Source organism: Chelonia mydas, chromosome 4 (genome assembly GCF_015237465.2).
Source record: "Chelonia mydas isolate rCheMyd1 chromosome 4, rCheMyd1.pri.v2, whole genome shotgun sequence".
Taxonomy (NCBI): Eukaryota; Metazoa; Chordata; order Testudines; family Cheloniidae; genus Chelonia; species Chelonia mydas.
In genome coordinates, this window is record NC_057852.1 from 27,915,615 (window position 1) to 27,943,149 (window position 27,535).

Consider the following 27,535-nt stretch of genomic DNA (forward strand, 5'->3'; position numbering starts at 1 on the left):
AAAATATAGACAGATCTGTTTCCCAAGTGTGATTCAAGGGTTATTACACTGCATCTTGGTTTGTGTACATCAGAGCTGATCATAAAAATTCCAGAAAAACTTGTTTTTGTATAAATCTGCCAACTTATCAAAAACAAACATTTTGTGGAAGCAGTTCCATTACAACCAAACTTCTGATGGACCCCACGGACGTTTCCTGCCTGCTTGCCCACCTGGCTTCTCAGCACCCTGCTAAACCAGAAGCCTCACAGCTTGGGAGCGCCAGCTCCCCTTCAGTTCACCAGGTGGGCTACTAAGGACCCAAGGCTTCCCAGGCTCCCTGGGTGCCCAGCAAGCTACCAGGCTGACTGCCATGGAGCGGGAGACTGCGGAATTTGACATAAATTCCTATCAGTTTCAATCCTTAATAGCTGGTATGAAACTGACCAGACTCTCATTTCGGGGGCAGCCAGAAATCCCAGTTTGCACAGTTCATTTTGGAAACGCCATGTTGTGGTGGAATATTGTGGAATCTCAGTACCATGATCATCTTTGAGATTTTGGCTTTTCATCCCAAATTGGGAGAAAAACATTTCTGAGGAACCAAAATTCAGTTTCCCTATGTTCTTTAGTGCACATAGATAAATCTTCAAGTAGTATTTCTTAATTCACATCTCTCCTAAAATGACCATATGTATTTCTGTATTTACTAAAGTTAGTGCCCTCATTTTAGCTTTCACATACAGAATAGTTCCCTAGTCAGACCTTGACACATCAGGTAAACAGTCTGTAGCTTTCTCAGAGACACACCCATAATTGATGTGAAAAAGCAGGTGCCCATTAGCAGTTCCCCTCCAAAATATATGGACTAATAACCCCATATAACACAAAATACAAAAAGGACAAATATGCCAAAACTTAGATGCAGCATTCTGCATCAAGTAATAACCTTTAGCCCTCCATGCCACTCATCCATTATCTGTCCAATTATACCATGTATATGGCAGCCACACACTCATCACTCTAGCAGTCAAATGCATAGAATCATAGACTTTAAGGTCAGAAGGGACCATTATGATCATCTAGTATGACCTCCTGCACAACGCAGGTCACAGAATCTCACCCACCAACTCCTGTAACAAACCCTTAACTTATGTCTGAGCTATTGAAGTCCTCAAATCGTGGTTTAAAGACTTCAAGGTGCAGAGAATCCTCCAGCAAGTGACCCGTGCTCCAAGCTGCAGAGGAAGGCGAAAAACCCCCAGGGCCACTGCCAATCTGCCCTGGAGGAAAATTCCTTCCTGACCCCAAATATGGCGATCAGCTAAACCCTGAGCATGTGGGCAAGATTCACTGGCCAGACATCCAAGAAAGAATTCTCTGTTGTAACTCAGATCCCACTTCATCTAACATCCATCACAAGCCACTGGGCATATCTACCGCTAGTAGTTGAAGATCAATTAATTGCCAAAATTAGGCTATCCCATCAGATCATCTCCCCCATAAACTTATCAAGCTTTGTCTTGAAGCCAGATATGTCGTTTGCCCCCACTGCTTCCCTTGGAAGGCTGTTCCAGAATTTCACTCCTCTGATGGTTAGAAACCTTAATCTAATTTCAAGTCTAAACTTCCTGATGGCTAGTTTATAACCATTTATTCTTGTGTCCTCATTGGTACTGAGCTTAAATAATTCTTCTCCATCCATGGTATTTATCCCTCTGATATATTTATAGATAGCAATCATATCTCCTCTCAGCCTTCTTTTTGTTAGGCTAAACAAGCCAAGCTCATTGAGTCTCCTTTCATAAGACAGGTTTTCCATTCCTCGGATCATCCTAGTAGCCCTTCTCTGTACCTGTTCCAGTTTGAATTCATCTTTCTTAAACATGGGAGACCAGAACTGCACACAGTATTCCAGGTGAGGTCTCACCAGTGCCTTGTATAACAGTACTAAAACCTCCTTATCTCTACTGGAAATACCTCGCCTGATGCATCCCAAGACCGCATTAGCTTTTTTCACGGCGATATCACATTGGCAGCTCATAGTCATCCTATGATCAATCAATACTCCAAGGTCCTTCTCCTCCTCCGTTACTTCTAATTGATGCGTCCCCAGCTTATAACTAAAATTCTTGTTATTAATCCCTAAATGCATGACCTTGCACTTTTCGGTATTAAATTTCATCCTATTACTATTACTCCAGTTTACAACGTCATCCAGATCTTCCTGTATGATATCCCAGTCCTTCTCTGTATTGGCAATACCTCCCAGCTTTGTGTCATCCACAAACTTTATTAGCACACTCCTGCTTTTTGTGCCAAGGTCAGTAATAAAAAGATTAAATAAGATTGGTCCCAAAACCGATCCTTGAGGAACTCCACTAGTAACCTCCTTCCAGCCTGACTGTTCACCTTTCAGTGTGACCCGCTGTAGTCTCCCCTTTAACCAGTTCCTTATCCATTTTTCAATTTTCATATTGACCCCCATCTTTTCCAATTTAGCTAATAATTCTCCATGTGGAACCGTATCAAATGCCTTACTGAAATCGAGGTAAATTAGATCTACTGTGTTCCCTTTGTCTAAAAAATCTGTTACCTTCTCAAAGGAGATCAAGTTGGTTTGATACGATCTACCTTTTGTAAAACCATGTTGTATTTTGTCCCAATTACCATTGACCTCAATGTCCTTAACTACTTACTCCTTCAAAATTTTTTCCAAGACCTTGCATACTACAGATGTCAAACTAACAGGCCTGTAGTTACCCGAGTCGCTTTTTTTACCTTTCTTAAAAATAGGAACTATGTTAGCAATTCTCCAATCATATAGTACAACCCCTGAGTTTACAGATTCATTAAAAATGAACGGGCTTGCAATTTCATGTGCCAGTTCCTTTAATATTCTTGGATGAAGATTATCCGGGCCTCCTGATTTAGTCCCATTAAGCTGTTCGAGTTTGGCTTCTACCTCGGATGTGGTAATATCTACCTCCATATCCTCATTCCCATTTCTCGTCCTACCATTAACCCTAAGCTCCTCATTAGCCTCGTTAAAGACTGAGGCAAAGTATTTGTTTAGATATTGGGCCATGCCTAGATTATCCTTAACCTCCACTCCATCCTCAGTGTTAAGCAGTCCCACTTCTTCTTTCTTTGTTCTCTTTTTATTTATATGGCTTTAGAACCTTTTACTGTTGCTTTTAATTCCCTTTGCAAGGTCCAACTCTACATGGTGTGACGGGGCAAGGCCAGATGGCTACAGAAAAGTAGTGGGAGATAGATATATTAGCTCCAGGCTAAACAAATCCCTGGTACCAGGATAAGTGAAATGGCAGCTGCTCCAGGTCAGTTAAGACACCTGGGGCCAACTGAGAACTTTCCAGAAGGCAGGGAAAAGGCTAGGTTGATTGGGACACCTGAAGCCAAACAGGGGCTGGCTGAAACTAATTAAAAGCCTCCCAGTTAGTTAGGTGGCTGTGCATGTCAGGAGCTGTGGGAAGAAGTTGCGCTGTTGGAGAGGCTGACTAGTACACACCATACCAGGCACAAGGAAGGAGGCCCTGAGGTAAGGGTGAAGCGGAGCTTGAGGAAGTGAGGCCTGCTGTGGGGGAAGTAGCCCAGGGAATTGTACATGTCATGTTTCTAAAAGGTCAGCTACCATAGCTGATACTATTAGGGTCCCTGGGCTGGAGCCCGGAGTAGAGGGTGGGCCCGGGCTCCCCACCACCACCTTTGCCCCCCTGATTAATCACTGAGACTGGGAGACAACAGAGACTGTGCAAGGAAGGATAACTTCTCCTCACCTCCCTCGCTGGCTTATGATGAAAATGGCTCAGTAGACTGTGACCCTTGTCTCTCGAGAGAGAAGGGTTACGTGCAGGGTCACGGTGAGCCTCTGAGGCTAGCGAAATCCGCCAGGAAACGCAGGACCCACGGAGGCAAGGACAGAGCTTTGTCACAATGGCTTTTGGCCTTTCTCACTTTATCCCTACATGTTCTGACTTCAGTGAGGTAGCTTTCCTTGCTAATCCCTCCCATCTTCCACTCCTTGTAGGCTTTCTGCTTTTTCTTAATCACCTCTCTGAGATGCTCGCTCATCCAGCTTGGTCTACAACTCCTGCCTATGATTTTTTTTTCCCCTTTCTTGGGATGCAGGCTTCTGATAATTTCTGCAACTTTGATTTGAAGTAATTCCAGGCCTCCTCCACCTTTAGATCCACAAGTTTTTCAATCCAATCCACTTCCCTAACTAATTTCCTTAATTTTTTAAAATTAGCCTTTTTGAAATCAAAAACCTTAGTCACAGATCTATTTTTGTTTATCCTTCCATTTAGTTTGAACTGAATTAGCTCATGATTGCTCGAACCAAGGTTGTCCCCTACAATCATTTCTTCTATGAGGGCCTCACTGCTCACCAAAACCAAATCTAAAATGGCATCCTCTCTTGTCGGTTCAGCAACTACTTGGTGAAGGAATGCATCAGCTATCATATCCAGGAAAATCTGAGCCCTATTATTATTACTAGCACTTGTCCTCCAGTCTATATCTGGGAAGTTAAAGTCTCCCATGATCACACAATTCCCATTAGTATTTACTTCTTTAAAAACATTAAAGAGATCTCTATCCATATCCACATCGGATCCTGGCGATCCATAGCACACCCTAAGCACTATCCCAGGGCAGACTCTCGTAGCTTTCTTCCCCAGTGTGGTTTTTGCCCAGACAGACTCTGTCTTATCCATTCCATCACTTCTTATTTCTTTACAGTCTACCTTATCATTGATATACGATGCTACTCCACTACCTTTGCCTTTATTTCTGTCTTTCCTAAACAGCACATACCCTTCAATACCTGTACTCCAGTCATGACTACTAATCCACCATGTTTCTGTTATCCCTACAATATCTGGTTTCACTTCCTACACCAGTAGCTCTAGTTCCTCCATTTTGTTACCTAGGCTCCTCGCATTAGTGTACAAACATCTTAATTTTTGCCGTTTGGCTTCGCTCACATTCTTTATCCAATTAGGCACAGACATTCTACCGCCAATATTACCTGTTAGATTGCTACGTACACTGCCCTTCTGCCCTATGTCCATTCTGCTACCCACGGCTGTATCCTTTCTTACTTCGTTTTCTTCCCTCTCAAAGAGCACAACTGGCATGGAGATTACCTGGACATCTCCCCCGAATTCCTAGTTTAAAACTCTCTTGATCAGTTGTGCCATCCTCCATCCTAGAAATCTATTTCCCTCCTTACTCAGGTGTTGTCCATCCCGAGAGAACAGTCCTCTGTCTATGAATGCTTCCCAGGGGCCATACATCCCAAAGCCCTCCTTGTAGCACCACTGCCTGAGCCATCTGTTGATTATCATAATCTTGTCACACCTTTGTTGCCCTTCTCTAGGAACAAGCAGAATCCCACTGAAGATCACCTGTGCCTCAATTTCCTTTAGCATCTTCCCCAACCTGGCATAGTCTCCCTTGATATGTCCCAGCGAGAATCTAGCCATATCATTTGTTCCCACATGAAGGATAATCAATGGATTCTTTCCCGCTCCTGTTAGGATCCTCTTCAGCCTCAGGTCCACATCCCGTATCTTAGCACCCGGCAGATAGCACACCCTTCTGTTCTCTGGGTCAGCTCTTGTTACAGGCCTGTCTATTCTTCTCAGTAATGAGTCCTCAATCACATGGACCTGCCTTTTCCTGGCGATGGTGCGATTCTCCAGTCTATCCCCTGTTCCATCTGGCCACAAGTCCTCTTGATTCATATTGTCCCTTGCAATCCTCTGCAACCCATCCTGTATCCTCCTGGGGCTCATATTTGATGTTGTTATCTCCATTGACTCTTGCCCTCTTCCAATAGGACTATCTGCTCTTCTATTTTTCCTTGCCCTCTCACCTTCAGTGACCATCTGCTGTGCCCCTTCTTTATTTTCCAACTCTGCAAACCTGTTCCTGAGCTCTATTTCTCCTTCACTGCCCCATCTTTTTCTCTGCCTGGTTCTCCTAGTCACATGCTTCCACTGTCCACTTTCCTCACCCAGCAGTATCCGCTCAGAGTTCTTTGGTCCTGCTTCCATCTGCAAGTCTGAGCTTTTCCCTTCAGCGTCCTCAAGTCTTTGCTCCATCATCCGCTCGAACCCCCTTCTAAACTCAACCAGAGTCTCCACCTGCATCTCCAAACCTAGGATCTTCTCTTCCATCAGCTCTATCAGGCGGCATTTCATGCAGACGAAATTCTGTACAGGTACCCCCTCCAGGATATGTACATGCCACAGCTTCTCCATCCAGTCATCTTCATAGTGTCTTCCACTACTTGGGTCACTACCACTGCTGCCTCTGTGTCTGTCATAGCCTTCTCACCTAAGTCTTGTTAGTCTGGGAAACACCAACCAAACCAAAACACCCACCCACAGCAAAACAAACCCCCATATAACATTCAGTGGACTTTAGATAACATAGACCAGAAGAGACAGGTCCCTTAATGAAGGGCTGTCAAACAATTTAAATTTCATCTTCATGTCACATCATTCTGCCCCACTATCCATTCATGTCATGCTCCAATTTCACATTTGTGCCTATGTGACTGGTTACATAAATAATTTACGCATAGGTCATGTGTCTTAAATTGCTGGAGAAAATATGTACAGCGGTGTAAAACTCACCAACTTTGGTTCACAGGGTGTTTGTGCAAACCTTTTATTTGGTTTGGGTTGTTAACACCTGAGTTTTGCATTCAGATGTATCCAAATATTTGAAGTAAAGCTCAGTCAAGACCCCTGAATTTCACCCAATTTCATGTCAAACATTTAAAAGGACAAACATTAAGGAATAACTGTTAGGAACAAAGGCTGCGATTTATAAAGGGATTTGAAAAAGTTTGGCATGAAATTCAATGGGAGTTGGACACCTGATCCTAAAGTGCCTTTGAAAATCCCAAACAAAAAATACAAAGTTTTTTACAACAATTCCAGAAACTTAAAACTGGAACCAGAATGAACATAACTGCCTTCTCAGAAACATGATGGGATAATGATCCTTGGATACACATTATTGGTATACAAGACAGATAAATTAGGTTAAAGTGGTATATTAGGCAGATATGGTAGCATAAATATAAACTGCTTAAAATAGTGCTAAACAATCATTCAGGCTGACATTTCCCATGCCTGGTCTTTGAGTTTTTTAAACTTTTGGCAAAAACAGTTCAGCAATTTTTAAGAACAAATTTAGAGAAAAAAAGGTAGCTTTCCCAATATTGAAAAATCTTTCCATTTCTTTGAAGAGCTCTAATTCTTCCACGGTTTGGAACAGGGACTTGAGCATCAAGAGGAAGTCAGTCCTGGAATCAGAAAGGCGCCTTTTGCTTTCCCCAAGAAAAATCCACCCAGAACTTCTTGACTTATAAGCCTCTGAAAATCATCACCTTCATTTATGAGTAAATGGTTTTTAGAGGTTTGCTGCTAGAATTTTCAGACGTTCTATCTGCACTAAGCATGCCCCAGCCCCAGAGAACACCTGCATGCTCATGCACCAAGTATGCTCCCATGTCCCACTTGGGTTTCTTTGTAGTAGGCACAGAGCTGGAACTTCAGATAGGACACATGCACAACAGCATCCTCTTCCCTCTGGCGTAGGGGAAGGAATCTTTTCTTGACTTAGCCAAGCACTTTCAGTGACTGGTGTTCATAATTATGTAAACGTACTATTGAGCAAGGCCTCAGATTTAAAAGGTAGGTAAATGTTCTCCTCATTTTACAGAAAGGGGACATGGCATAGCTTGTACAAGAATACTTCTACCATCCCGGGACTAGAACCCTGACTTCAATATGGCTCTAAGTCCCATCCGTTTAAGTGACACTGCATTTCCACAGTATGCATCCGATGAAGTGAGCTGTAGCTCATGAAAGCTCATGCTCAAATAAATTGGTTAGTCTCTAAGGTGCCACAAGTACTCCTTTTCTTTTTGCGAATACAGACTAACACGGCTGTTACTCTGAAACCTGCATTTGAGAATGAATATTACAAATCTGTATGCTTGGCTGTGCTGTCTGAAACTACTAGATCACACTCCCTTCCAGAACCAGGAATCTAACCAAGGAATCCTGATTCCCAACATTCTTCTGATGTCTAGAAAATAGTTGTGTAAGTCATAGGCTTCCCTCTAATGACTGGTCCACATAGAGGATAACAGCCTAATACTGCTATCAGTTACTCTCATAACATAAGTGGTAGAGATCTGTCCTGTGAATCTTGAGATCCTGGATTCAAACCTTGCTGATGACCCATGAGTAAGTCATTATTATTCCATGATGGAATGAGAGGGGGGGTTTTCAGCTTGCTTTTCAAAAAATATAGTAAATGACATGTAAAAACTACATGAAAAAGATTAAAGTTGCAAAATCATACCTTCAAAAAAGTTAGCAGAATTAGGGTCTTCCTTGCAACCTTCTGAGTGTATGCATTATGGTACAGTCTTTAGTTACAGGATCACATACTTTTCTACATGACCTCTGCTTTATCCAGTTCAAAGGGTGGAGAGTGACTGAGGCAGAGGGTTGCAAGAAGTATTGTGTTTCAGGCACTGGACTATGACCTAGAACAGCTGGGTTCTATTACTCAATCCGTCATAGTATCAGGGGGTAGCCGTGTTAGTCTGTATCCACAAAAACAACGAGGAGTCTGGTGGCACCTTAAAGTCTAACAGATTTATTTGGGCATAAGCTTTTGTGGATAAAAAACCCACTTCTTCAGATGCATGGAGTGAAAATTACAGATGCAGGCATTATTATACAGACACATTATTATACTGGCCCTTTTCTTCATGTGTCAGACTCAGAATGCATATGCTTACAACACCATCAGAGAATACTGTTACTCTCATCTACCTGAAAACATGAGCACTCCTTCAACTACTTGCCCAGAGAATAAAACAAAACAAGAACCAGAATACTTGATGGTGGAATGCATATTTAAAGGTTTCGTCTTCCCTATATAGCTATGCACCTAACAAATATAGTGCAGCATATATTTTCACATGTTAATCCAGACCCATAAGTATAATCCATAAATGGTTTCCACATGTTTTCAAATAGATCTCCCTTCCTTGCATATGAAAAAAATCATTATCCCAAGAGATGCAATCTGAGTAAGGCTAACTGTCCATTCAGCCTCTGTTGTGGGAGCCCTGTCTTTCCAATATCTTAAAAATTATTCTCTTTGCCGCCATTAATGGACTCTGCATCCAGGATGCTGTCCTTGGTGAAATGTTAGTCCAAGCACATATACTGTTTAGTACAAACAAAGTGTGATTAGCAAAAGTCCTTGTTCAAGAAGGATGATCGTCTTCCCTGTCACCTTTTTCCAATATGCACATGAATTCACAGATCTGAAAACATAGGGATAAAATGTCTGACATAGTTTTGACCCCGTTGTCAAAAATGTATAATTCCTGGATGCATTCTACCCATTTGCAGGGGTGCCCGCTATACATTAAAATTCAAATGCTTACAAATTTTACATAAAATTTTGTCAACTGTTACAAAATTAAGAAACCAAAATATTTTCCTTTCTTGTCCACCTCTACCTCACTTTCACCTCCTATAACTGGCATAAGATGCCACTATTATATATATAGAAAAATTATATAAAATAGATACTTGGTGAGAACTACCTCTAATTTTCACAGTTAACAGGACTTTAGCACCATCAGCTGACTTCTGTCATTTACTATTTACTAACATTTACTATTGTTCTAGTATATAGCCACAACTTAAATAATGCCTTTGTTCAGATATGGCTAGGTCCAACTTTATTTAATTGGAAAAGATTAGGGCCAGATATTGTGCATGGCGCAGAACCTTCCCACAGCAGGAAAAGTCCGGTCCATTTGAACCACTCTGGCTAGGTGTCAGAGGACCCCCAAAGCTTGATAGCCCTGAACTCCAACATATCATCCATGATCTGTGGAGAGATTGGGTGAGAATGGCCTCACACCAGTCAGTCTTAATTTCTTTGACCACTTAATGGATGAAACATAAATGTCCTTCAAATGGAATCCCATCCAGAAGAACAGCTGCTGTGAAAATAGCAAGGTTGTGGGGGATGAACAGGGGAAAATTTTAAGAAAGAATACTCAGAGCTATAGCAAGGATATCAAGGCCCACTAAAAAGGAAAATGGACACAGGTAGACTGTCATGTTACTAGGACATCATTTCATTAATATGTTTTTGCTTTTCTCTCAAGGGAAGCAATACCTGGCGAGCTAATAACTTCATACAGTGCAAGAGTATCTGGCCCATAGTTAAATTCTATTCAGAAATATATATTAAAGACACATATGTATTGAACTTTTTATATCCTGAATGTCCTTGAAGTATATACAAAGTCCTTTTGTTATCCTATAAATAAAATGGATGGTGTGTTTAATGATAGTGGTATTGGAAATCATATAAAAATTTTAAAAAAAAATTAAGAGAGACATTAAAAAATTATAGCAGGGATTCTCCTACTTCATACAAAGCCTGCTTTAAAAACTCTGGCTTATTCCACAGTAGTCAATGGGAGTTTTGCCATTGATTAAATAAGGCAGGATTTCACCCTATCTTTTCAATTTTTCATGGAAAATAATTTTTAAAGGACACTAAATTAAAAATATTTTCTATGCATCTTTTAAATTTGAACACATTGCATGATTAATAGGAAAATTATTTGTCTTGCTCCCTTACTAATTTATTTTTTAGCACACATTATGTAATCTAATAGTGGTAGGAAAGAAACAGTGCCACCCAGAGGATTCAGGGGCCTGGGGCAAAGCAATTTCGGGGGCCCCTTCCATAAAAAAAAGTTGCAATACTATAGTATAGTATATTGCCCCGGGGCTTGGGGCAAATTGTCCCACTTGCCCCAGCCCCAGGCGGCTCTGGAAAGAAAACTAATCAGATATGTACTAATTTAAAAAATGTCTTAGTAGCCTGCGCTCAGTACATAACTATGTTACCCCAACTTCAAAATATTGCTATAAATGTCTTTAGTAATGCTTTATACAGTAAAATGTTTAAGACATATGATTTGTTCAATGAGCAATTTTAGAATTGCTTTATTTAGTTTACAGAAGTTCAAAATAATTTTCATATTTGTGCTTTACCCACATGCTTAACTTAAGCGTCTTCTTGAATTGGACCTTAGTTTGCTAATTATTGGAAATTGAGTATGTAAGGAACAGATGTATTTTCATTTATTATATATCATTTATTCAGCACTCAAAAGTGTGTTAGGCACTTCATAAAACAGATACAATGGTACAGTCCCTATTCCAAAGACCTTATACTACAATTTTAGATGTGACCCTGTAAAGGGATAGCACGAGGAAGGGAAATCCGATTTTATAATCCGATTTTGTCAGTTATGGTATGTGAACATCTTGATGGTTCCATTAAAGTTAATTTCTACAGTATGTTATTCATTTTTAAGACAATATAGAACAAGTCAATTTTTAGAGATATGGATGAGGAAAATGGTGGCCCAATGAAAAACAATTAAAAATAATTCATATTCAGCATACAGAGCCAAAATCAGATCAAGTAAGGAAACACAAAAATAAAGTAATTAAAATGCATCAATCAGGAAAATTACATTTTAATGCAATTATTTTTTTACCTTTAAAAAAAATATGTAGCATTACCAGCTGCTTGTCTTCTGAGCTCACTATGCAAGGTTAGGTCTTTCTTCACTTGAAGACAGACACTATCTAACATATAAAATTTCAGGAAATAGAAACTAACTAATGATAAAATCCCCAAAGGCAAACCTGCATGAGTTGGCATTTTAATTATGTATGCATTGTGTATTTGGATTAAAAAGACATGCAACATCACCTTCCGAAAGGGGGAGTGTGGCAAAACAATGAATTGAGAAATACAGAAGTAGTTTTAATGACAGACACTCTAAAGTTCATTATCACAGTGATTTGTCCTATATGTTATTTTAATGACCTAAAACTTTCTACTCAGCCCCTACAGCTTATTTCATAATTATGCAGACCTTTAGTTTTACTATCATGGCATGATTATCTGACAAAGTATACAAAGTTATAAACCTATATAAATGTAAATGAATTACTGAATCTCTTGTATTTAAGGTTATTGAACAACCTTCATAAAGAATTAACTTTTCATTTATTACTAAGCTCAATGTTACTGTCACCAATGGCTTTGACAAAGATTAAATCATCTACGCATTTTTTTAAATTTTTGAGATCTTTTTCCTGATGGAGTGTCATACAGTATGCTTTTTTCATTCCACACTGAAATCCAATACTTAAATGTTTAGAAATATGCAAGAATCTTCGAGTCCACAAACATTTGACATCAAGGGAGCATTTTTAGTGATTCAAGCAGTTCCACAATTTTAAAGGTGATCCAATAACTGCCTATTCTTTTTCAAACTCAAAACACTTTAAAAACATCATCATCTTATATACACAGATTAAAACTCTGCATTAAAAATAATATAAATTGACTGCTACTTAACTCACCACCCTTTGCATTACTCAGGTAAAATATCCCATCTGTAATGGAATTAAAAAGCCTTTTAGAAATACTGTCATAGACTGAAGAATAAATTGATGCACTCTTAATAACTCTAAATCACCAAGCTCTTTATGCCAAGAAGTGTTGACAATACCAACTTCAAGGTCACTGTCAACTTGGTAAGTCATTAGCAAATAAAATATGGCTTAATTGAAGCAAACTCAGCAAGGAGCTGCATTATTTTAAGTGAACATTGCAGTATAACTTGAAGAAGAATTACTAATCGCCACTCCCGTTGACAATGAAATAGATGAAGAAGGTGCTTTGTAACTTTTTTCTATGAATTTCCCGTAATTAAATATGGAAATAGATTCCGTGAAGAATTAAAAGTCCCAGAGTGCATTAATTTCAGGCACTAATGGACTGCCTTCCAGTGTTGAAGCACGCAGGTAGTTCCCAGCATGATTCCAACTTTAGCTAATATGTCAGTGTCAGACTCCAGCTGTATTCTTAGCTTGAATACCCAACTTTGAAAAGCAGATTTGGGATGATTCCACATGCTGTTTTAAATGGAAGAAAAATATGTGTTTCATATTCTGAAATGTTACCTAAAACTTTATGTATGTGTGGTCATAAAACGGCTTGGATTAAAGCTGTGACCTAATTGCCTGAAGATGTGGACAAACTAACTACACATATACACGGCTTATGGAACCTTTATAACCAGCTCACTCACAAATTACATATTTCATGAAGTAGTGTAAATAAACTATACTTTTGTATACATGTATTTTAAAATATATTTAAAGAAATCTTTAAAAAAATAATACACCTGATTTAGCTATTTTTCTTCCCTTTTCCTAACTTGAGCTGCTAATGCCACCATCTTCACAATGGGAGTAAGCCTTTTGCAGATCCTGTTACTTTAGAATAGAGAGCAGCTCTCAGGTCAGACCTCTCCATTCTGCTGCTCTATTCATCTAGTCTGTCCTTATCACATTGTACCAGCACAGTTCCCTCCAACCGCTATTTTATGGTCAAACAGCCCGATTTCCAAAGAGTTCCCTAAGTCCCAGCCTGACACTCCCACCAGTACATCACAGCAGCTGCCAACATGTAAACCCTTCACATGGCTCCCTGGAAGAAACACAGAAAATAAACCACCTTTTTTTAAAAACTAACTCTTAGAGCACTGTGATCAGTTTAAACAACGTAAGTATTTGTATTATAAAAATAGCAAATGGTTATTTTCATTAAAGTCTCTGCAGAGCTCCATCAGTATCAAAGGGTCTGGCCCAGTAACACAAGGAGGAGCGACAGATTTTTATTAGTACTGCATATAAGCCACCCTAATCCACCAAAGTACCTAAATATGTTTATCTTAAAGCATGTGAGTAGTAGTCACCAGGCCTATGAATATGCTTATAGTTATACACTTGCTTAAGTGCTTTGCTGGACTGAGGCCTTAGATCCGGTTGAAACTCAGAGTGCTTTGGGAATTCAATTGCTTATCCAAAATAGTACCCATGGGAAAAGACTAGGCCAACCCCGGGGAGTCACATGAGAATAGTAGCAGATGAGGGAAAGAAGGATCAGAAGGGAAGGTCTGGACTAAAGTAGTGCACACATTAATATGAGAAAAACTATACAGTTCTCCCACACCATCTCTCTATAAGCAAAGAAACTCAGTAATCTAGGAAAAAGAGAAAGCAGAAATAGAAAAACAGACTATCACAGGCACTGCATAATACATACTGAAAGAAAAGAATACCTGAAAAATATTTTAAATATATTGTCAACTTTGTTTGGGCTTTATATCATTTTATTTCTTTTCTAATATTGTTTTATATTGTTTTGTTAACTGTAAAGCACTTAAGCCTCTTATTGGATGAAAGGAAACAATAAGTAAAAACTATAATTTAAACAGATACACCTTTTGTAAATATATAGGTGTTCTAAAATCAAATTTTCAAAAAAATTATAAAAAAAGGAACTCATTTATTAGTACAATAAAATTCTCCAGTTCTGAAATGCTGGTGTATGTCTACCATGTATATTCACTGACGAAAACACAGACTGGGATTGTTATTGCTTATGTAGTCCCATAAGCAATATTTTCAAAATCAAGATATTAACAAATCCTACAGAAACTATTTACAGTGTTAACCACACCTGGTTAGAAAGATTATCATCTGTAATATATAACAAACTGTTTCTATATTGAAACAAAAGTTACAAATCACAGCCTTATAGTACCTCTATGTAAGAGAGCCCTCAAAACAAATGAGCAGTTGCCCAGTTCGACCCTTTGAGCCCAGTCAGACACAGAAGAATGAAAATACTTAAACATGATTACTTCTATCCCAAACAAGGCTGTAACCCACGTTAGTGGGAGTTTTATCATTGCCTTCAGCACAGCCAGGCTCTCACCCTGGTCTTTGCCAATTCCCAAAAACGGTATCCAGATCTAAAATCAGGCTAAAATGATTGAGGAAATCAAAAACAAACAAACAAAAACCACCACAAGCACAAAAAAAAAAAAAATGCAGAACTGCCTCACTGTTAACTTCTCAGAACCTATTCCTAAAGAAAGCAAATTAGAGACAGAAATTATTGGCAAGATTATCTACACTCATTTAGAAAAACACTTAAGCACCTTGTGTAGAGAGGTGTTGATAATCCCTACCAATAAGAGAACCCGTATTCTTCTATATTCCCTTGCAAGGTGAGTTGTTGGTTTTTTTCCCTTTCTTCAACCAATGAAGGATACAGACAGAGTTTGTAAACTGAAATCCAAAGTTCTCACAGAACCTCTCAACATTTGTTGTCTACCTCATCACAGAACAGTTACCTCGGAAGCAGTCAACCCTGTATGTATACAATCAGACTTGTCCACAAAATAGATAGAAAAGTCTCACAGTGCAAAACACTTGACAGTGTCAGGGTGAAGACACTCCAAATATATATGCGGTATAGAGATCCAGTAGTCAGGACTTTGACGAAACTATGTTGGCGGTGGAGAAAACTTTCTTCAACTCAATCATAGCCACAGTATTATTTTAAAAATTCTTTTCACCACCATTTGGCATTTATAAAGTAACTTGTACAGAATTCTCTATCCAAAATTTCAGAAACCCTATTGTGTCCATTAATCTCAGTATAGATCAAAATGTTAAAAAATTATTCAGATTTATCAATTAGAAAATGATTGTCAATTTTTTAAAAATCAAAACCATTTTAAGTTTTTGGAAACTTTAATTTATTCTTTTACATTTAGAATGTAAAATGTCTAAATAAATATGACTTTTTAAAGTTATACAGAAATGTGAATTTTGAATAAAACCTTGTATAGCAAGCTTTTGCCAGAGTGCTTTTTTCCACCCTTTTAAACAACCAACATACAGTAAGGTAGAATGCTCCAGTGAAACATTCCTGAGCCAGGAATTCTTAAATCTGATCCAAGCTCAAACACTAATTTTACTGTGCAGCTTTGAATGTCATTTAACCTATCTGTAAACTGAAATAAAATGTACCTTAATCACATAGGTATTTTGAGAGGTTATTTATGTTTGCATAGTGCTTTGAAAATGTGGAGTATTACATGAAGACTCTGCTGTAGCAGCAGCATAATACACCAATAGAAAATGGGATTTCAAATGGAAAAGCTAACAACTTCAACTTCCGTTCAATGTTAGCATATAACACTTGGAAATCATTAGGAACTGAGTCAACGTAATGACTCTGCTGCCCCCTAATGCACTTGCTGGAAAAATAGTTACAGGGAATAAACAGTAACTACAAAGAAGTGCTGAATTATTCCCATATTTATTTTTGTTAGTTACAAACTAAAAATTACTGTCTCCCGTTACGATGAATAAGGTGAAGTTTTAAGTAATAAGGGCTATCTGTAAATGACTCAAACCCACAATGCAACTGTAACAAAGAGCAGTGATTATATGCCATTCAGCTAAAATACAGAACTTCGTATTGCATCTTGTTCAAGACAAATGCCACTGACTGGGACACTCACAGGACACCTTCATCACTACCCAGCGAACTGCACTACCTGTCTAGTTTAGGTAGTTTCACAGTCACAAACACCAGACTGCTTATCTTGCATCAAGGTATGTATTTATTCCTCTCTTACATAATAACATTGTTCACTGCAGGCTTACAGCAACAGTAGGCCTCCATGCAGCTCTCACTCCCACACACAAGCTCACCCTCTGAGCCTCCTTCTGAGCTACCCCTTGCTTTCTATTTCCTCCCCTTATATTCTCCCCAATTACCTTGTTAGCCCAGTGATGGTCACCCAGGTTCTCACACTCCACATACAGAAAGTGTATAATTGCCCTCAGCTGGGCCTGCTGCCTTCTCCAGGCTGAAGCAATGTCAGTGATTAGGATGCTGCTGATAGCACCCTGTCACAGACAACAAATAGAAATGGGCAAAAATTTACACAAGACAAAAGAAAAAGGAAAAGCTTCAAGAGACCTCTTCTAGAACAAGAGCACGGAATCTAAACACGTTTGCATCACATGCATTTTGCAGATGAGCTACATTAAGTGACTAGTGACTTATATACATTTGTACTGTTTTTGTTTTGTTTTTGCAGAAAAATTTGTCAGTGTAACATATTGCCTTGGTTGGTTTTAGTTCAGTTTAATTTTCATAAACTACAAACGTGTAATTCCTTAACTCTGAGAGATCCAGACATTTGGTCAAATCCACTCCAGCTGATCACCAAAAACAAAGTCATCCCACCAGAAATCCATAAAGAGAAAATCCTTGTTAATTTACAAATCTTTTAAAGCAGAAATCACCATATAAGCTTGATGTGAGAGAACCAACAAATGACACACCACCCATAGAAAATAAAAAAGGAAGTTAGCATCACATTGCTAAATAACAGCAGATTTTTTCCCTCCCTGAAGGACCAGAATGGTCATTAGTTCCCTGAAGGATCAGGGAAACATCAGTATCTAAGTTGTCTCTGCTTTTTTGTTTTGATCAAGAAATTTCCCTCTTGGGGGCTCAGGACATCCAGTTCAGCAATAATAGGTAAGTACTGACTCTGTTCTGACTTTGGAGGAAAGAGCTATCTCCAGGCATTTTTATTCCAGATCTCAGCTTCAAACCTCCCCTCCACTTCCATGGCTTCATGCTTTTTTGCCCTTTTAATACCCAAAAAGTACCTGACCCAGTGGACTTTTCCAGAAACTGGGCCTTCTAATGGTCTAGTTATGCTCTCATAAAAGTATAAGGGGATTTAATCAACAGTGTAGCCCTTCAAGATGGGAGAGCAGCTGTTGCTGCCAACAGCAGAACGGGAACTTTCTTTTCCTTTCTCTCACTTACCCAGTGGTCAACATTTCAGTGGTCTACTTTCCCATGTTGGCTTTATAGTCGTCTAAAGCTTTGTCTTCACTGCCAAAAAAGTTGTGTTTTTACTGTGCGATAACTAACACAGATAAGCTATCCCACTGCAAAATCCTAGTGAAGACATGGCACTGATGTTTTTAATCGCAAGGTGAGCTAGGCAAGGTCAATCCTATACTCCCCATCAATGGTCAACTTCTCTATTTAACCTTGTGGTAAAAACTACATTGCCATGTCTTCACTAGGATTTTACATCAGGACAGCTAATGCATGTTAGTTATTCCACAGTAAAGAGAATACTTTGTCTGCAGCAAAGACATATCATTGGCTTCAGGTGCTTTCAGCTATAGAGGGGACTTACCTGTCTGAAAACCCTTGAAGACAATAACTAATGTTTTGGGTAGGCAGTCATTTGGGATCAAACTAAAACAACCAAAGATTGCACAACAAGTCTTCATAGCACACTTAAAAAATAAAGACAAGGTCCCAATGTCCTTTGGAATAAACATTCTTTGCAAATCAACTGAGATTTGGATGTTTAATTCTCATAAATGTTAATGGAAGTCAAACAGCTAAATTCCTAAGAAATCTGTGAACATTTTAACCCATACTATTTCCTGATTTATGTTGACATTCTACTGCAGAAAAAAAAGTAGAGTCTCTGATGGGCAGGTAAGCTTTATGATTAAAACAGGAAAGGTGGTGACCAAAAGTCTAACAGAGATGCCATTTCTGCACTAGTTAGTTGTACAGACTTCTCTGTTGGGTCCTTTTTTATTTTGGACTCATGTTGGGTTTTTTCATTAAAGTTTCCAGATTTTACTAAAGAACGTACTAGATTCAGAGATTCATAGATATTTAGGTCAGAAGGGACCATTGTGATCATCTAGTCTGACCTCCTGCACAATGCAGGCCACAGAATTTCACCCACCACTCCTGCAAAAAACCTCTCACCTATGTCTGAGCTATTGAAGTCCTCAAATCGTGGTTTAAAGACTTCAAGGAGCAGAGAATCCTCTAGCAAGTGACCCGTGCCCCATGCTACAGAGGAAGGTGAAAAACCTCCAGGGCCTTTTCCAATCTGCCCTGGAGGAAAATTCCTTCCCGACCCCAAATATGGCTATCAGCTAAACCCTGAGCATATGGGCAAGATACTAGGGGTATTCTGTTTGTTTTTTACAGTGATGCTTTACTCTTTAAAAAAATAAATGATGGTGCCAAAGCAAATTAAGACCCTGAAAACACAAAACAGCCATAAAAGCTCTTGTGTTTCAGGGAGTAGGACTGCAAGACAGTGTTTCTCTACTGCCATTTCCCAATCTCCAGCACATAAACAATTGTGATCAACCAGGGTTGAATTACAAGTGAACAAGACTTCCCTCCGATGTCTCTCCAGACAGTGTTACTCATTATTAAATCACGTTACAAAAGAATTAACCTCAAATTAGAGGCATGTGCACTGGTGTCTCTAAACTTCAGGATAAACTTTCAACTTTGAGATACAGTCATACAAGGGTCTGAGCAGTCTGCCCCAGATAAAGCATAGGAGTTAAGCCCATTCATAACTTTAAGTATGTAAGAAGTTTCATTAAAGTCAATGGGACTATTCATATACTTTTAGTAACACATTCACTTAAGTGCTTTGCTGGATTTGGGCCAAATGCTCAGCACATTGCAAGATCAAGCCCTTGCAGAGAAACTACAAAACATAAGTCAAAATCATATCGCTTTAAAATAAGATGATGAAAATGTTACACAAGTATTCCAGGTTCTGAAGGGGACTGTGCTCTTATGGTTATAGACCCTTCGGCATCATCTTCCCAGCCTGCCCCGTCCTGCCTCCAAACTTTAGAATGTCCTACTCCAGCCTGTGCCCTTATGTCCTCATCTCCCTCTTCTCCTGTTCCTGTCTTCCCCACCCCAGCTTGCTCTGTCTCTCTCCCCACTCTGCCCTCTTCCTCATCGATCTACATTCAAGTGTGGCTGCTTCCTCTTTTTCCTCCACACTGCCCTGGACTAGCAGGAGATGCATTGAGAATACAAAAGAGACAGCTTTCCCTGCTCTCAGTTGCCCCAGCAGCCCACATCATTCTTTGTGATAACTGGCAAATAATGAGATTATTAATTACTCTATGCACCATGTAAAGCAACCTGACAAAAATACAGAAGACTACAAAGCAAACTATGGATAAGAGTTTGACTATTATTTACTTGCCATTAGTTTTATTTCATCTACCACTCGTTCAGGGAAGAGACTGGGGTAAAGGGGAAGAATGGTAGTATTCCACTCTAGGTCTGGCTGCAATCCCAAAGGAAATGAATATTTTTGCTAAAATTATCAACATCAAAATAGTTTGTCAAAATTTCTAACTTGCTTCAGCATAAACAGCCTGTTTAGATACAGAAGTAGGGCTCTACAAAATTCACGGCCATGAAAAACGCATCACAGACCGTGAAATCCAGTTTCCCCACCGTGAAATCTGGTCTTTTGTGTGCTTTTACCCTATACTATACAAATTTCATGGGGGGGAGACCAGCATTTCTCAAATTGGGGGTTCTGACCCAAAAGGGAGTTGCGGTGGTGGGGTGGGGGGGGTTGCAAGATTATTTTAGGAGGGTTGTGGTATTGCTACCCTTACTTCTGCGCTGCTGCCTTCAGAGCTGAGCGGCCAGAGAGTGGGGGCTGCTGACTGAGGGCCCAGCTCTGCGGGCAGCAGCGCAGAGGTAAGGGTGGCAATACCATCCCATCTCATCCTTACTTCTGCACCATGCTTACTTCTGTGCTGGTGGTGGCTCTGCCTTCAGAGCTGGGCTCCCAGCCAGCAGCCACCAGTCTCCAGCTGTCCAGCTCTGAAGGCAGCACCACCACCAACAACAGTGCAGAAGTAAGCATGGTGCAGAAGTAAGGATGGGATGGGATGGGATGGGAAGCACAACCCCGCCTACAATAACCTTGCAACCCCACCCACCAACTCCTTTTTGGGTCCAGACCCCTACAATTACAACATTGTGAAATTTAAGATTTAAATAGCTGAAATCATTAAATTTACTATTTTTAAAATCCAATGACTGTGAAATTGACCAAAATGGACCATGAATTTGGTAGGACCCAATATATCAGTCAGTTTGTATCCCTTAAAGCTATTGTTTCAGTCTGTAAATTCATTAAGACAACTGCCTCAACTTGGTATTCAGAAGGATAGCTTTGCCACCAAAAGAGCTAGAAACTGAATTTATTTTAAAAAGAAATCTTGAATTCTGCAGAAACTGGTGGGACCAGAAGAGGACGGTTTGTCCAGCCCACAAGCACATTCCTTCTTAATTCAGCCCTTGTGCTCTTTACAGCATTGCTTGCTAAACTAATGGTTACTTTCGTGTTCCCTTTCCAGCCAGGTGGAACTAGAAGAGGTAGTAGCAACGACCTTTTAAATCTATACTGTTTTCTATTCTTTGTGCCAAATTCAATAATAGTGAAGTAGGTCCCACTCGACTTATTTCAATGGAGTTGCACCCATATAAATCAAAAATGAAATTGGCTCTATAGCCATCCCAAAATATATAATGGTACCAACACCATTAACTTTCACTCTTAAGAGAAAATATGTCATGACAACCTTTTATAGTTAAAGATCAACCTTAAATTATTTTGTAATCCTGTGGCCAGTCTTATGAAATTGTTCTAAAATTACTTACAATTACTGGTCGATAGTATGCTGGACCCAATGTCACATCTCTTTGAGGTGGGTATTGTTTAATAAGAGTGCCATCCTCAGCTTCTTCATACCCAAATGCTTGGCCAGGAGAAGGGATAGAGGGACCATCCACTTTTCGGTAGACTTTTATACTGCCAGCAGTCCTCTGTAAAAACAATTAGATTGTGCTTTAAATTAGATCACAAACACATGGCACCCATGTTGCATAAACCGAAGGTGAATACACCCAAAGAAAAAGATACAGCCCTACACTTTATTAAAAAGGTGGTCTAGAATATTAACTTTTCATTTTTATGTTTTAAAGCACATGTACTTTTAATAGATGTCAGTGTACGAGTGAATCATTAAGTAACCACTGAACCTTATAATGTCACATATGTAGAAGGATAACAGTACAGCACTTTGAATTCATATAATCTTATTGGCAGAGTGAAAATTTAACTTTATTTTTCTGTGTAGATTTCCCCAATTTGATATTATCTCTTTTCAGCTAACTTCAAATTTCTGATCTGTTTATTTGCATGGATATAAATTCTACTAATAGTTTGGTAAAATAAAATTTACACAGTAATCTTTATGATTACATTAGTACCTTCCTATATAATTGACTGTAATCTCATTTCTTTCAGTGATCTATTACTACCAAATGTGCAATAAACTTTTGTCATTTATGACCCAAAGGTAATTCAACTGCCATGCTGATAAATTACAAATAAAAGTCACATGAGGAAAGCTGGCACATAAAGAATGATACAATAAAGCAACGATGCAAAACACATCTAAGGAGTTCTACTCTATTTGAAGTTAACTACAGAAGCTCTTTAAAAAACTTTCTGGTAACTATAAATTTAACCCATATAAATTAAAATGTTGCTATACCCTATTTCAGTAAATGTCAGACCACCAAATCTGTGCTGAACATGGATTTTTGAGTCTGCACACTACTCAAGCACAGACCCATGAAATTCTACTGCTCTACCAGGGAAAGGGCCAGTACAGGTAATCACATACACTGTAGCCAATGGGGAAGCACCAAGTAACCTTCTGACTGCTCCCTAAGGGTATGTCTAACAGCAGTAGGGAGGTGTAATTGCAGCACAGGTAGGCATACCTGAGCTAGCTTTGAAGTCTTACCTCCCCACTCCCAGGTGAGCATCGGAACCACCAGGCTATAGATTTTTCTGGGTTGGGTTGCTCTTGATCTCTCCTGTTGAAGCTTTCTACTTTGTGTAGACACTTAAGTATTCCTCAGAGAAGGTCCTTGAACTTGGTTCTCTCCCCTGCCAGCTGAGCACCCTAGCCACCAGGCTACATGCTATTTTCCTCAACCTCGCCTGTTGACACCATTCCACTTTGCATAAATATATAAATATCTCGAACCAAAGAGAAGAAGTGAGAATAACTCTACAGCATGGTGATTCAGGCACTCATTTGGGAGGTAGGAGAAGTGGATCCACACCCCTCCTCTGAATCAGGCAGAGAGAAGATTGTAGTTTTAGTGTATACTGGAAGATTAGTCTTTTAAAAGATTTATTCTTATTTGAAATGGTTTCATAGTAGTTCTACAGGTTATTGTTTGCTTCATTTTTCAGTATTTATTTTCCCTGCATTAATTCAACTTCCTCTCATCAACTGATCTGTCTTGTGATAATTGTGAGCATCACTGTAGGTATGCAATTGTACTACATCAGGCTGGTTTTGAAAAGATTAAGTTCAGTAATATGTTTACTAGTGTCTTCACAAATCTTATGTTTACATTTGTGATCAATTAATATGGCATAGTCCTTTTTTATTAACATACCTGTTGACTATGTTCTTTAGGCTCTCTCTCCTTCCTGTTATTAATCTCTAACTCCACAGCAGGAGGTTGGTTATAGCTTCCCGGTCCTGGAGTTTCTGTACGGATCTCTTTGAAACGTTTTTCTTTGTTCTGCAGACTCTCACCACCTTTTATATTATTCTAAAAATATGAAAACATGAATATTCTATAAAATTATAAAGTAAAATTAATTATGAACTTGACAAGAACTTCACAAAATAAAAAAAAAGAAAAGGAGGACTTGTGGCACCTTAGAGACTAACCAATTTATTTGAGCATGAGCTTTCGTGAGCTACAGCTCACTTCATCGGATGCTGTAGCTCATGAAAGCTCATGCTCAAATAAATTGGTTAGCCTCTAAGGTGCCACAAGTCCTCCTTTTCTTTTTGCGAATACAGACTAACACGGCTGTTACTCTGTATCCTGTCACAAAATAAAAAAACAGTTGATAGCCAGTCCTTTAAACCAAAGAGCTGACAAAGTGTGCACTAATTTATATTAAAATACTCTAGATGCAGATCAATTTTCTTTTCTCAGTTTTGTTTTACTTGACTTAAAATAGGAAATGCAACTATTTAGACAAAGAGGCTGAAAATGTTTGTTTCACCTCTGCATTCTCTAATGAAATGCTATTTTAAAATTTCTTACAGCAATACTCCTCAGCAAATTACAAGTATCCCTGTGCTTTCTAATGCAATAAGATATTAGTTGTTGTTTCTTCTTTTTCTAGTAAAGGAAAAACACTATATAATTTATTATCATCATCTATTTGTTCATATTGCAGTAGCACCTAAGAGAGCCCCAAACATGGACCAGGACCCCAACATGGTAGGTACTGTACAAACAGAACAAAAAGATGGTCTCTGCCCCAGAGAACTTACTATCTAATGCTGTGCCACCAAAAGTTAGACCACTGGTTCCTTCTATATAAATATCAATACGTTTAACAAATTTGAGTTGAATTGTACAATGACATATTCATAATAATGAATTTTTCCACTGTAAAATAGCAGCACACTTTAGAAATTGTTTAATGTGTACACTAATTGCATTGTTTTTACATATTTCATAATTGCTAACAGATAGCATGAAAGTCATGTTTTGTTTTAATTCCAAAAGTGAACTGTAAACTCAAGTGTTTAATACCTCATCTTAATTAAAATTAAATTATGTATTTACATTGAGATTGTTGACTTGCAGACTTACTTATAATACACAGTTATAACAACTTCAACTGTGTGTTATAGGCACTGGCCCACTTTGGGGGTAGTAATGAGCAGTACTGCCCCAGAAAAGCAGTACCCATCCTCAGCTTCTGGCATACAAAGGAGCAGCATACTCTCCCCACACATCTGACCAGCTTTGGCTGCAGATACAGGAAGGGTGACCAGGAGCCCCACCATCCACTTCTGAGTGTTTTGAGCACGCAGGAGAATGCTAGGAGGAATCAACTCTCTGTATTCAAAAGAGCTCAGGGACTGCAATTGTGGCCAATCCCTGCGCATGGATGTGGGGGTGAAGGGAGCCTTCTGGTACCCTTTCCACCCTTACAACATCCTCAAAGCAGCCAGATACAATCTGGACCTATATAATCATTAAAACGTTTCAGTTCTGTAGCCTTTCAAGTGATTTCAGATAGATATATTTATTAGATTTAAATTTAACTAACAAGCAAACAATGTTTTCAGATAAATGGAGAATGAAGGAATTAAATAAAATTCCAGCTTCTCTTTAATGCTAATGTTATTATTGGTTTCAGAGTACCAGCCGTGTTAGTCTGTATTCGCAAAAAGAAAAGGAGTACTTGTGGCACCTTAGAGACTAACCAATTTATTTGAGCATAAGCTTTCGTGAGCTACAGCTCACTTCATCGGATGCATACTGTGGAAAATACAGAAGATGTTCTTATACATACAAACCATGAAAAAATGGGTGTTTACCACTACAGAAGGTTTTCTCTCCCCCCACCCCACTCTCCTGCTGGTAATAGCTTATCTAAAGTGATCACTCTCCTTACAATATGTATGATAATCAAGGTGGGCCATTTCCAGCACAAATCCAGGGTTTAACAAGAACGTCTGAGGAACAGCAGGGGAGGGGGTGTAGGTAGGAAACACCCATTTTTTCATGGTTTGTATGTATAAGAACATCTTCTGTATTTTCCACAGTATGCATCCGATGAAGTGAGCTGTAGCTCACGAAAGCTTATGCTCAAATGTTATTATTGAAATCCTAAAAGCACACGTACAATAGAGCAGTGGTGTTCAAACAGGGGGGGTATGCCACCCTAGGGGGGTGCAAGAGGTTCTCTAACGGGGCACCAACAAACTGGGATCCCATGGGTCCTGCGGGATCCCATAGGTCCTGCAGGATCCACTGCCATAATAGCGAGGGGGGATAAAAATAGAATGGGTATTGTGGGATAAAAATAGAGTGGGTATTGCAGGTTGGTATGGGAGTGGGATTAAAAAAAAAAAACAGTCCTCCCACACCACAAACCACATGAATGCCCTGGCCAGCAGCTGCTACTCTCCAGGTGCCCAGCTCTGAAGGTGGCATAGGTCCCAACTCTGTGTGAGCTCTGGGGCTGGAAGAGGTGGGGCAGGGGTGAGGGCTTGGGGGAAAGGGTCGGGTGGGGGCAGGGCCTGGGGTGGAGCGGGCATTTGAGCACCCCGGGGGCTGGAGGAAGCCAGCGCCTGTGGAAGATGGCACTGCCACCAGCAGCAGCACAGAAGTAAAGGTAGCCTTACTTGTGCACTGCTGCTGCTGGCGGCACTACCTTCAGAGCTGGGCAGCCAGAAAGTGGTGGCTGCTCTCCAGGACATTCATGTTGCTTGCAGTGCAGGAGGGCTATTTTTTTAATTCCGCTTCCATCCCACCCTGCAATACCCACTCCCACATTGTTGAATTTTTATCCCGCTCCCGCTATCATGGCAGTCCCGCTACAGGGTAGAGCCCTGGCAAAAAAAACCAAACAGTTTCAGATTACTAGTAATGGAGGGAGGGGGCAACAAATTCCATAAATGGTAAGGGTGGGGCACGACTGGAAAAGTTTGCGCACCACTGTAATAGAGTATACAGAAACCTACCAAGCAAGCTTGAGAAGGTTCCTTTGCCTTTGCTCTCAAATAATTCATCCAGCATTAACCTGAACTTCCTTTATTCTTACTGGAACCATTACTAAACAGTTTCATTTATCAAAATCAATATAGCATTCATTACTCAACCCTCATGGGTCTCAGCTCTTTTAAAATGATATTCTCTGTTAGTACATTGGGGCACCAAGAAATCTTGACCTACACTATACACCAAGTACCTACTACTACTGGAAGGGAACTGCATGAAAACAACAGAATGTCTAGGGAGTCAGACAGCTACTTAAAAGCACTCAGAAAAAAAATGAATTTTTAACTGTCACCAAGCATCCAGCAACATCATGTTTGGGGGCATCAAGGGCTCTTTTGTAAGTTTTCCACTGGGGAAAGAAGTAGAGCAGGTGGGGAAAAGGGGGCATGCATGAGGAGACAGAACAAGGAGGGGGAAAGGAATGTATATAAATAAAAGTTCTTGTCCAAATGATCACTTCCCATCATGCTGTCTCTTTCACTCCTGGCCAATTTAATGTAAGGAGGAGGGTGTTTATTGATTTGTTCCACTGAAATTTGTTATGAACACCACTTGTTATTACTGTTTTGAAAGTCAGGGATCAAATTTCCTTTCTCTGAACTCGTTTAATGCAACTTCTATAATTTTACCTGTACTTTGGCAATATCATAGTGTCCTGGTCCTGGAACATCAACCTCAGCGTTTGGAAAAGTAAAGGCAAAGTCTCGAGTTGTCAAAGAAAGAAATGGAGCATAGCCATCTGCAAATGAGGGGGGTAGCAAAAAAAACCGAGTAAAACATACGCACTTACAAGAGTTCAAGAAAGCAAACAGTCCATATATGCATCAAAATCATTTTTCAGTAGTGAAAACATTTGGTTCATCTAATTTTTCTGCTCCATTGAAAAGATGGGACATATATAAAGAATAATGTTAGAGTGTGCGACTGAAAAATGATAAAGCTATTTTATAAGGCAGAAAGCCATCTCCGTAATTATATTTTAAAC

The 27,535-nt window shown here is 39.5% G+C and overlaps 1 protein-coding gene across 7 annotated transcripts in view; it reads right to left on the reverse strand.

The window, feature by feature from the left end:
• STPG2 (sperm tail PG-rich repeat containing 2) overlaps window positions 1–27,535 on the reverse strand; it is a 398,804-nt gene that overhangs the window by 368,276 nt on the left and 2,993 nt on the right. For 4 of the 7 annotated variants that reach the window (XM_037896937.2, XM_043545509.1, XM_043545506.1 and 1 more), the window contains exons 2-5: window positions 27,180–27,289; window positions 23,407–23,565; window positions 21,586–21,750; window positions 16,803–16,934 (exon numbers count right to left, since the gene is read on the reverse strand). In XM_037896937.2, the coding sequence (XP_037752865.1) occupies window positions 16,803–16,934; window positions 21,586–21,750; window positions 23,407–23,565; window positions 27,180–27,289 (566 nt within the window). The remainder of the gene's footprint in view (window positions 1–16,802; window positions 16,935–21,585; window positions 21,751–23,406; window positions 23,566–27,179; window positions 27,290–27,535) is intronic. The other 3 variants (XM_043545510.1, XM_037896938.2, XM_043545511.1) reach the window with 1 other exon arrangement.